The following is a 12,715-nucleotide window of genomic DNA, read 5'->3' as shown; positions in this document are numbered from 1 at the left end:
GGAGAACTTCGATGCAAGTGATGGAGCATTGGCCTGCATAAAAATCATGGTCTTCTTCCTGTATCACTGTTTGAAGAAAGTGTCTTTGAAAAACTGGCAGTAGGTTTGGGAGTTGATTTTGAGTTCATCTTCAATGCAAAAGGTCCAACTAGCTCATCTTTAAAAATACCAGCTCATACCAGTACCCCACCTCCACGTTGGAGTGGAGCTCTGTGCCATTACTGATCCACAGGTCCATCCATCTGGTCCATCAAGAGTCACTCTCATCTCATCGGTCCATAAAACCTTTGAAAAAAAATCTGTCTTCAGATATTTCTTGGCCCAGTTTTGACGTTTCAACTTATGTTTCTTGTTCAGTGGTGGTTGGGTTTCAGCCCTCCTTACCTTGGCCATGTCTTTGAGCACTGAACACCTTGTACTTCTGGGCACTCCAGGTAGGTTGCAGCTCTGGAATATGAAAGTACTGGAGGATAATGGGTTCCTGGTAGCTTCACGTTTGATTCTTCTCAAATCTTTGGCAGCTAATTTGCATCTTTTGTTCTCAACACGTTTCTTGCGACCCTGTTGACTATTTGCAACAAAATGTTTGATGGTTCTGTGATCACACACCAATATCTTAGCAATTCCAAAAGTGCTGGATCCCTCTGAAAGACTTTTTACAATTTTTGACTTTTCAGAGTCAGTTAAATCTCTTTTTTGGCCCATTTTGCCTGAGGAAAACTAGCTGCCTAATAATTGTGCACACCTTGATATAGGGTGTTGATCTCCTTAGGCCACACCCTCCCTCATTACACAAATACACATCACCTGACGTGCTTAAATCCAATAAGCATTCAAGTTAATACAGCTTGGAGTTGGAATATACGCATTAAAAATGATGATATGGTCAAAATACTCACTTGCCTAATAATTGTGCACACAGTGTATTTTTATTAAGTTTTTCAGGGTGGAATCTGAGGACGATTGCTACCTAAAGTCTCTTTCACACTTTCATGTTCACTTTGGTGGTTTTCCACAGTTTGTGTAATGCAAGTAATCGTCACCGCGTCAGCCAAGTCACTTCTCTTTATGGTTCTCGTTCACCTCATCACAGAGGAGCGCAGTGCTTTTATTTTTATTTTTAAATGTAACATGCTGAATTTTTTCCACTCTCGGATACACCAAAACATCTTATTGTGCAGCTTTCTGTGTTTTTACCCAAAGGAAACCTCACCTGGAAGTTGTTTTGCTCTTTGGAGCGTCGATCTTTGCACATCTTTAGGATTGTGATCACAAACATTGTCATTCTAACTGGTGACTCTGGCATTGCACTACCAGCACAGTCACAACACAAGTCTGACAGCTCACCAAAAACGACTGCACGTGACAAGAAATGCGTCCCGTGATTAGAGTTTTTTACTTTAATGAAATACTAAATGATTCCCACAGAATCATTGCCAGGAAGAAATTAATTCACTTTCTCCATTTGGTGTCATTTTTTTGGGAATTCGAAGTACTGTAACGACCCAAAGTGGGCGATCGGTAGAGGTATGGATTCAGGCACCTTATGCCATACCGCTGGTGTGGTCCTGTAAAGGACCTTTTGATTTCTTCAGCTATTCCTCCACCATGCCACCAGGTCTTCTGTGGCACAATGTGATCGGAGGTGCTTTGTCCCCTTGGTCTGCACACACCCGATTCTGCCTCACTCCTCTTCCTCAGAGTTAGAGGCATCCCAACATCCACCTAATCCCCGAGTTTGGTGAGCCGAGTCCATGTTCATGCTCAACAGCAACAACATTTATTTTTATAGCACATTTTCATACAAACAATGTAGCTCAAAGTGCTTTATATGATGAAGGAAGAGAAAAAAGACAAAGTAAATAATTAAAATTAGAAAACACTAATTAACATAGAATAAAAGTAAGGTCCGATGACCAGGGAGGACAGAAAAAACAAAAAAAAAACCTCCAGCCAGCCTGGGAAAAAAATTAAATCTGCAGGGGTTCCACGGCCACGAGACCGCCCAGTCCCCTTTAGACATTCTACCTAACATAAATGGCCTCACAATCAGTTCTCATGGAAGAATTTGATGATGATGGTCATGAGGACTTCTGGCCTTTAATCCATCAAGGTAAGGACACCACGGTGCTTTGATTAGGTGGTGGTGCAGATCGCCACCACAGAAAACCGGAAAAAGAACAGAAGAGAAAGTAGGGAGATATCTCAAAAAGTGCTACTCACAGCTCTGGATCTGAAACCTCTACCTACTCACATAGGAACCACTTTTATAGCGGGCTTCCCTAAATATCTGGGAGTGCAGCTGGATGACAAATTGGACTGGACTGCCAATACTGATGCTCTGTGTAAGTCAGGACACAGCCGACTATACTTCCTTAGAAGGCTGGCGTCCTTCGACATCTGCAATAAGATGCTGCAGATGTTCTACCAGACGGTTGTGGCGAGCGCCCTCTTCTACGCGGTGGTGTGCTGGGGAGGCAACATAAAGGATGCCTCACACCTGAACAAACTGGTGAGGAAGGCAGGCTCTATTGTAGGCACAGAGCTGGACAGTTTGACATCTGTGGCAGAGCGATGGGTGCTGAGCAGGGTCCTGTCAATCATGGAGAATCCACTGAACAGGATCATCTCCAGGCAGAGGAGTAGATTCATTGACAGACTGCTGTCACTGTCCTGCTCCACTGACAGACTGAGGAGATCGTTCCTCCCCTACACTATGCGACTCTTCAATTCCACCCGGGGGAGTAAATGCTAACATTATTCAAAGTTATTGTCTGTTTGTACCTGTATTTTTATTACTCTTTAATTTAATATTGTTTTTTGTATCTGTATGCTGCTGCTGGATTATGTGAATCACCCCTTAGGATTAATAAAGTATCTATCACTTCTTATTTCTAAAATCAAAAACTGACTTGTTAGCGATTACAGAAGTTACGTACAGTATAACAGTAAGAGAGAGGGGTGAGTTGTAACTTGATTTATGATGTTTGCTTACAGGCGGACAGGCCTATACACGTGTAAAGATGAGTCTTGAAATGCCAAGCTGTATCCAGCAGGGGGCGTTAGCTCCCTAGTTGGAATGAGTTCTTGTGTAATTGCGGTGTGTTACATAACCCAAATCTACTGTATATAGATATAATATAAAAAGGCGATACCCCTCTCTTAGTGAAACGGCGGTATGAAATCATATAGGAGAAATAACTTACCTTTGTTTAAGGACAGCTGCATAACAGATGAAGAAAGCCAATGGCAAAACCTAGTCTGGGAGTGGGGGCCCGATGTGTAGAGTCTGCCATTTTTTCCACTTGGAAGGATTTTCAGGATCTGATGACATTCTATCCCATTCGTCCGTCGGCTTCAAACGTACTTGGCCGCTTTCCAAAGCTTTATACTCTTTCTTCACATGCAGGCCCCCACTTAGACGAATCACGCCATTCCAGACAAGGCAAAAGAGAGGATACAATTTCATGCAGACTTTGACACGCAAAAATAGTATACGACAGTCCTCAGTCTGACTGCCCGTTTCGCAGTTGTCCCTAACTTGTCTTATCTTAAAATGCTTGCCTAGAAGTTCTATATGGTGAACCCCTGTGCTAAATCAGCCTCTCTGTGAACTGTGCATGTGAGTAGAAACAGACAGATTTATGAGATGTGCACAGAGTACAGCGACATATTAAACTTATACTCTTATTACACAAGTGACGCCACTAATTGCAGCAGCCCTTGATTTAATTGAACCGACACGCAGAGAGTCGCTGACTGGTGCCTTTATTTTTATTCACGGCTCAAACGTTACATTCTTTATTAACATTGCTATTCCGTCACAAGCAACGGGAAAACTATAAACAAAAAATAAACATTTTACAAAAAACGGAATAAATGAATACACGAAATACATTTTTTTTCAATTGCATACCTTGCTCCATTTACCAAGGGTGCAGCAATTTTAAAGATTACCATTTTAGAGATCAGCGTTTGCCTTCCGTCATTCTCTCACAGTTCCTCCACACTTCCGGTATTCTACGTCACTATGTCCCCAACGTGCGGAATGATTTTGTGGTCGTTTACACCAATACCACAGAGCCGATAGTCAACAACTGTGTTATTTTTCTGCCATAAACAGTTGTAATAAACAAGTTTGTTTCAATAAATAGCTTCTACTTCGATTTCCATTTTTTTTTTGTGCCCCCCCTGTAGATATCTCACGCTCTCAGGTTGAGAAACAACGCCATACAGAATGGCATCACCTCAGGGATGTTGCTGGGTTTTCTCAGATGAATGGCACACTTCACAGCTTTCCACAGCATTTCTATTGGGTGAAGGATGATGATGATGAGGTTAGGAGCACACGCAGGCACAGTGCATTGCCGCACCCACCACACGACAAACCAACTCAGGATCTAGATTCGGACCCGAGTGCAGCCATGCAACGGGTGATACCTCAGCACCACACCAGTTCAGATGGAGTGGAACCAGTGGGAGTTTTTTTATGGTGGCTGGATTGCCAATTCTTCCACCAACCCCCAAGTTTTTCCCTACATGTTGCAGGTCATTCCAAAACCTTCATTTTATTCTTCAACTACTCTTTTTGGTAGAACGACTTGTGTGTTTGGGGTTGTTGTCTTGCTGCATGACCCAGTTTCTCTTGAGGTGTAGTCCATGGACAGATATCTTGATATTTTCCTTTTAGAATCTGCTGGTATAATTCAGAATTCATTTTCCTATCCACAATGACAAACTGTCCTGGCCCAGATGCAAGAGGCCCAAACCCTGATGCTACCACCACCATCATGTGTCACAGATGGGATAAGGTTCTCATGCTGGAATGCAGTCCAAACGCAACGCTTCTCATTTGAACCAAACAGTTCTATTTTGGTCTCATCTATCCATAAAACATCTCTCCGCATGCTCTTCAGCAAACTGTAGATGGGAAGCAGTGCTTTTCCCTGCCATGCACACCACTGTTGTTCAGTATTCTTCTGATGGTGGACTCCTGAACATGATACTGTACAGAAGTGTTTGAAGATGAAGCCCTTGATAGACCCCTGCACTTTTACCATAAACAGGGTGTCCCTTCCCACATTGATTGACGACAACCGACTCTAATCTCCCCTTCAGATTACCTGCTACGTTCAAATACTGTTGCCACTTACAGATATGAAATACTGGGTGGTTCTCCTCAATCAATAAATGACCAAGCATGATATTTTTATCTCATTTGTTTAGCTGGGTTCTCTATATCTAATTTTAGGACTTGTGTGAAAATCTGGTGATGTTTTAAGTTATATTTATGCAGGAATAGGGAGGATTGTGAAGAGTTCACTAACTTTCAAACACCACTGTAGATTGTTCTGATGCTGTAAAGTCTTCAGAGGACAATGCAGGTTTTATTAAAGTGTATACATAACCCCCAGAATCACTTGATTTTTCCCCCTCTGCTCCACGGTTTAAAATTACAAATCAAATAATAATTCAGACATTGTGATTAAAATGTGAACATTACAAAGTTTTCATTTAAGAGGATTTGCGTGCATTTTGTTCACACCACACATGTTTCACATGGTCCCCCATTTCAGGGCACTATAATATTTGGCACACAGCAATGGCAGGTCTATTAAAGCCGTTGTCATATTTAGGACTTTGTCGCATATCCCTCACTTGTAATGACTGCTAGTCTGAAATCCATCGACATCACCAGTCGCTGAGAATCCTATCTGGTGATGCTCTGTCAAGTCTCTAATGCAGCCATCTTCAGTTCTTAGGGGAATGGGGGAGCTTGTCCCCTTAAGTTTTCTCCAGCATATGGAAGGCCTGCTCTATTGGACTGAAATCGGGTGGCTGACTTCGCCATTCAAGAATTTTCCATTTTTTAGCTTTGACAAATTCCCGTGTTGCCTCAGCAGTGTGTTTGGCTCATCATCTTGTTGTAGGATGAACTGCCATCCAATGAGTTTGATGGTATTTGCTAGAACCTGAGCAGATCAGATGTTTCTACGCACCTCCGAATTCATTGTGCCGTCAGCAGTTCCATCATCAATGAAGACAAGTGTGCCAGGATCTGTGGCAACCATACAAGCCCAAGCCATAACACCCCCATTGCCATGTTTAACAAATGAGGTGGTCTGCTTTGGATCTTGGGAAGTTCCTTTTCGTCATCACAATTTGCTCCTGCCATCACTCTGATCAGGTTCATCTTTGTCTCATCTGTCCACAAGACTTTTTTTTTAAATTCTGCAGGCTCTTTTGAAGTCCTTTTTCACAAACTGTAATCTGGCCATCCTGTTTGTGTGACTAACTAGTAGTGTGTCCTCTGTGTTTCCGTTCATGAAGTCTTTTGCTGATAGTCCTCTCTGACACGTCCACATCTGCCTCGTGAGGACTCTTTGCCAGGGTGAGGATTCTTCTCTCATCAGCAGTGGAGGTCTTCTTTGGCCTACCAGTCCCTTTGTGATTACTAAGCTCACCAGTGTGTTCTTTCTTCTTCACGATCCTCCAGACAGTTGATTGCGGTCATCCTAAGGTTTAATCAATGTCTCAAATGGTTTATTTTTACAGCTCTTTGTCCTCATGTTAAACAGCGAAAACTACAGATTCCAAAAAGTAGAAGGAAGCCGAAGTATCTTAAGACATGAAACCCACCTGAGGATTCACAAACACCTCTGACACCAATCATCCCAAATATTATGGATTCCTGAAATGGGGGCATGTAGAAAAAGTGTTGTGTGACCAAAAAGTCTGCAAATCCCCTTAAATAAGGTGGTTTTGTGTATGGCACTTGTCTGTGCAATTTTTTGCATATTATCAAGTATAATCCATGTAATTCAATGAAAATTGGAACTCGGAATTAATGTATCCAAGTAAAACAAAATGAATAATGTAGATTTTTGACCAGTGCCAACTGGTGGCTTTTTTTTTAACCACTGGGGGAACCCAGGATTAAATCCGTTTATGATGTGCTGTATGAATGAGACACTTTCATCTCACCTGTACTCTTGCAGCAATATTGATGCCGGGACTACAATTCCCATCAGGCAGAAGCAGTTAAAATATTTTCCAAAATGGTGTCTCATCTTGGACCACAGCTACTGCGTTTTCTGTTATTCTAATTTGGATTCAAATTTTGCTCAATTGAAGCTTTTGTTTGAGTGTCATGGTTGCTTGTGTTCATGTTGATTTTCCAGAAGATGCATTTCCCTTAAATTAACTTACATTTGAACCCTTTTCTGAGGAAGGTTTGTGAACCAAAAAGAGTAAACGGTGTTGCAAAACCCTGAATGTTCCTTTCTACCTCTCCTCACAAAACTTTAAAACTTCCAAATAAACGGCCTTTAATGTGTTTGAAAAAAATCGCATGTGAAATGAACGTAATCATCGATTTTGTGAAACTGTATGGGAGAAGAAACTCCTTTACTTTGCTCATTGCTACCTGTTCTGTTTTGTGCCGTTATAATTTACCTAAGCTATAGAGTAAGAAATTGACCACCGGACTAGGACAGTAGCAGCCATGTTGGTCAAACGTGATCATACAGATTACACTGCACTGGGTGGGTGTGAATGTAACACTGAAATAATCTGATGACATAAAATTGTTATCAAAGCAAAGCCGTACATTTGTGAAAAAGCCAATGGTGTTGAACCCCTGACTGCCGTTAGAAAGATAAGCAACAATGAAAACAAATGAAGCACGATTTGTCAGCATATGCTGAGTCACTCTTTAGCAACTGAGGATGGTGCTTACTGGTAGACATTTATTTTTTATGATGACACAGTTCTAGTAGCATGTTAAATTATCTTTATGTCATCTTTAAATAATTATTGAATACTGCTGTTAACACTAGGAAGACAGCCCAGCCATCCCTACTACAGAAGCTTTACACAGATCCTAATATAAACTTATTAATCATAACAAGCATGTTATACTTTTCAAAATAAACCACGCTAAGTGTCTGAATAGTTGTAAACATTCCACATTAGGTGATCTTCAACCTGCACAGTAAAATGCTGGAGTGTTATGGGCCTGTGAATTAGGGTGAAGCATTTTTCCTCCATGTCCACAGAGTTCTGAGAATTTACATGAACTCGCCTAATTTTTCACGTCTGTCCCTTTCTTGCCAATGGCTAGTGAGACATGTATGTTCTCACATCATTTATGTCCCAAAACATCATTAGAACATTGAACAATCCAGGCGAGGACAGGTCATTCAGACCAACAAAGATCACCAGTCCTATCCAGTTAATATCCAGTCGCACAACGGGGTGCTGGTGCCTGATCTGTCTCATCAGGTCATCATGATACCCTCTCCACTGCCTGGATAATCTTTTGGCAAGAAACTTCCTAAATTGAAACAGCAACAGCTGAAGTTTATAAATGAGTGGAATTAAGGTGGAAAAGGACAAGCAGGAAGAACATAGAAAGAACATGAAGACCACATACCCCTCAAGACCTGATGTTGAGTCTCTGGGACTCTCTAGTAGCAATACTGACCACTGTATGGCCAGGGCTTTACTAGACATTTTGAGGACAGCAAACTATGTTGTGTTGAGATTTGTTCAAGAGATTTTAATAATCATTTTCACATGACAAGGAAACCCTTCCTATACAATTGTTTGTCTGCTTGGTCATGATTTTCAGAGACCATTAATGTAATTTGGTAAAAATTACATTTGATATCCATCCATCCATCCATTATCCAACCTGCTATATCCTAACTACAGGGTCTGCTGGTGCCAATCCCAGCCAACACAGGGAGCAAAGCAAGAAACAAACCTCGGGCTGGGCGACAGCCCAACACAGGGTGCACACACACACACACACACCAAGCACACATTAGGGACAATTTAGAATCGCCAATGCACCTCACCTGCATGTCTTTGGACTGTGGGAGGAAACCCACTCAGACACGGGGAGAACATGCAAACTCCACGCAGGAAGCGAACCCTGGTCTCCTTACTGTGAGGCAGCAGCGCTACCCACTGCGCCACAATGCCACCCTACATTTGATACGTTTTACTTAAATACATCAAAGGCAGTTAACAACTAAAACAGTGTGTTTCCCTTATCTTTATTACTTATGAATTCATGTCTCCAATGTTTCTTTTTCTTTGTCGTCATCTTGTTACTTTTTACCTAGGATTACAATCAAATCAGAATGAATAACATGAAGCTCTGTAAATTTTGACACATATGAACTTTCTCTTTCATTACTTCTTGAACACTCACCTTTGTTTATCATGTGTTTTTTTTCTGCAGCTTTACCAGACAATGACAGCTTCAATTTTTCCTCATTAGCTCTTCATTGCAGAGTTCAACAGACTGCAGATGATGAAAATATCAAACAAGTGACTTCTGGCTCAAAAAGTGTAACACCTGCCTCTGTGCAGGATGAGTCTGTGTTGGTGATGAAGCTAACACCTGTAGGTGCACTCAACAGTCAACCTCAGAAGCACAATTCCGATTCAGTCACAGTGCACCAAGAGCAGAGCAAAAAATTTCAAAGGCAATGTAAATCTAGAGATGGTAACCTGAGACAAACGCAACAAAGGCTTTATCAGTGTTCTGAATGTGGCAAACAATTTACACAAATTTACAATCTCCAGAGCCATACAAGAATTCACACAGGAGAGAAGCCATATTGCTGTTCTGAATGTGGCAAACAGTTTTCACGAAAAAACATGCTCGAGATCCACAATAGAATTCACACTGGAGAGAGGCCATATTGTTGTTCCGAATGTGGTAAAAGCTTTCCTCGAAAGAATGATCTTCAGAAGCACAGTAGAACTCACACTGGAGAGAAGCCATACTATTGTTCTGATTGTGGCAAACGATTCACACAAATCAGCTATCTCCGCATCCATGCAAGAATTCACACCGGAGAGAAGCCATATCACTGTTCTGAATGCGGCAAACAGTTTTCACGAGCAGACGTACTTGAGAGCCACAAAAGAATTCACACGGGAAAGAAGCCATATTGTTGCTCAGAATGTGGAAAAGAATTTACCACCAGTCATTATTTTCAGATACACAAAAGAATTCACACAGGAGAGAAGCCATATCATTGTTCTGCATGTGGCAAACAGTATACCACAAATAGCGCTCTTCAAACACATTTGAGAATTCATACTGGAGAGAAGCCATACTATTGTTCTGAATGCGGTAAACAATTCACACAAATGAGCAATCTCCAAATCCATACAAGAATTCACACAGGAGAGAAGCCATATCGCTGTTCTGAATGTGGCAAAGAATTTACCACCAGTAACTATCTTCAAATACACAAAAGAATTCACACTGGAGAGAAGCCATATGGTTGTTCTGAATGTGGCAAACGATTTTCACAAAAGAGTGCTCTTCAAACCCACAAAAGGGTTCACACTGACAGACGCTCAGAAACTAAAATGTTGCCAACAAAAATGAATGGGAAAGATGTAAAGCAGAGCATTCAGGGACAATCCAAAAATGTTTAATAGATTGTCAGGCAGGGTCACCGTGAAAATAACTACTGTACACCACCAGGGAGAAAAAAACTGGAAACATAATGGAGAAACATACATGCATATCTCCAACAGCACAATCACGAAACAGACTGGTCAGGACAAATCCAGAAAACAAGTAAATGAAAGGAATGGAATGGCCTGAGGTAAATCCAAGGAGATTAAAAGCACCCTTAAATCTGCTGCCAACGGGAAGATGACAACAGGCTCTGATGCCATAACAAACGTCTGGTTCAAAACATCTGATAGCCCTGCACCAGGATACGGCCAAATGTAAAATCATGTTAATGCAGCACCCGCAGATGACACCACAGTGCCTCACCACTGGAACAACACTCGTAAGCCTAAAATCGGACCAAACTAACAAGCCCAAGAAATTACTGCCCCATGACCTGCTTCTCCGCAGTGTTTAAACTTTTCACAGCAATCAAGTCACCTTGAAGAAAACAACATAACGGCAACAGAACAAAAAGGAAACAAAAGATCGTCAACTACAACAAAAACAATGTAGCTATTGTTAAACAAGGTGTTAATGGAGAGCTACAAAAAGAGTTAAAACCTGAGTGTGGTGATGTGGACAACAGGAAAGCCTTTGACGGTGTGATGCAGTCATGGATACTCAAACGTCTGGAAATGTATAAAATCCACCCTGCTGTCACACATTTCATATCTGCCACCCTGCTCCATTGGCAGAAAACCTGCAGCTACACCACAACAAAAGCACAAATCACAATCCCGGATCAGCAAATCAAGAGGAATATTCCAGGGAGACTCACGTTCACCACTCCAGTTCTGTTTATTAATAAATCCACTAAGCAACCCCCTCAATAATATCAGCATCCTGATTGAGCCAAACCCCCAGATTGTCACATAATGTCTGTTTGTTAATGATTTGAAGCTTTTTGGCCATAACAAAAGGCAACTCGAGGAACAGCTTCACCGGCTAAAGAAATTCTCAGAAGACATCCAAATGACATCCGAGACTGGATAAGTAAACACCGAGGCAACTTTCATTAATGGAAAAATCGGACATAGCAAAAACATCACGTGTGTCATTACAGATGTGAACCCAGAAGAAGCCTATAAATATTTGGGGGTAAATGAAGCTGTACAAATTAACCAGAAAGAGTTACGACAGAAAATCGAGCAAGAATACATCTGTCAAGATGATACTGAAAACTTCCCTTCGATCACACAATAAAGCACAGGCAATAAACCAACTAGGCAGTCCCGTCCTCTCTTATAACTTTAGTGTCATAAACTAGCCACAGAAAAATTTATATAAACTGGACATAAACACACAAAGACTTCTGCATGCACACCAGTTAATACAAGAATCAATGCCCCCCACGACTAAACATTACAGGATCTGAAGAAGCCGTTGGGCTTATGTATTATCGTGGTATTTCCCTCTACTTGCTCTTTTACCTGTTTCATCAAGGGTAAGTGTTCTCGTCAAGTTCGTTATCGGGTTGGTCTACTGTTGAACTTTAAGATGAACACACACACACACATAGATAAACACACACACAGACCCTAACCACAACTGTGCTCCATGAATGACACACACACGCTGATTAACCCTTAGCACTTTAAACCACACAAGTGCTATAGGAATAACAGCCTGTCATTCAGCACTTCAAGAGACTTACTTATTTTCGGCACGAACAACAATACGATGTTTTAGTGATATCTCAGACCTAAATATTACACACGTGGACAAAACTGTTGGTACCCTTCAGTCAATGAAAGAAAAACTCACAATGGTCACAGAAATAACTTTTAATCTGACAAAAGTAATAATAAATAAAAATTCTATGAAATTTAACCAATGAAAGTCAGACATTGATTTTCAACCATGCTTCAACAGAATTGTTTAAAAAAATAAACTCATGAAACAGGCCTGGACAAAAATGATGGTACCCCTAACTTAATATTTTGTTGCACAACCTTTTGAGGCAATCACTGCAATCAAACGATTCCTGTAACTGTCAATGAGACTTCTGCACTTCTCAGCAGGTATTTTGGCCCACTCCTCATGAGCAAACTGCTCCAGTTGTCTCAGGTTTGAAGGGTGCCTTTTCCAGACGGCATGTTTCAGCTCTTTCCAAAGATGCTCAATGGATTGAGGTCAGGGCTCATAGAAGGCCACTTTAGAATAGTCCAATGTTTTCAACTTAGCCATTCTTGGGTGTTTTTAGCTGTGGGTTTTGGGTCATTGTCC

General features: G+C 41.3%; 1 protein-coding gene across 2 annotated transcripts in view; it reads left to right on the top strand.

Annotated features, from left to right (window-relative positions):
• Positions 1–11,948, top strand: part of LOC120534443 (zinc finger protein OZF-like) — a 35,470-nt gene extending 23,522 nt beyond the window's left edge. For both annotated transcript variants that reach the window (XM_039762017.1, XM_039762016.1), the window contains exon 3: positions 9,251–11,948. In XM_039762017.1, coding sequence (XP_039617951.1) covers positions 9,251–10,464 — 1,214 coding nt within the window. In that variant the 3' untranslated portion in view covers positions 10,465–11,948. The remainder of the gene's footprint in view (positions 1–9,250) is intronic.
• Positions 11,949–12,715: the final 767 nt, after the last annotated feature.

This window comes from Polypterus senegalus, chromosome 8 (genome assembly GCF_016835505.1).
Source record: "Polypterus senegalus isolate Bchr_013 chromosome 8, ASM1683550v1, whole genome shotgun sequence".
In the NCBI taxonomy this organism is placed as follows: domain Eukaryota; kingdom Metazoa; phylum Chordata; class Cladistia; order Polypteriformes; family Polypteridae; genus Polypterus; species Polypterus senegalus.
This window is presented reverse-complemented; position numbering and strand designations above follow the sequence as displayed.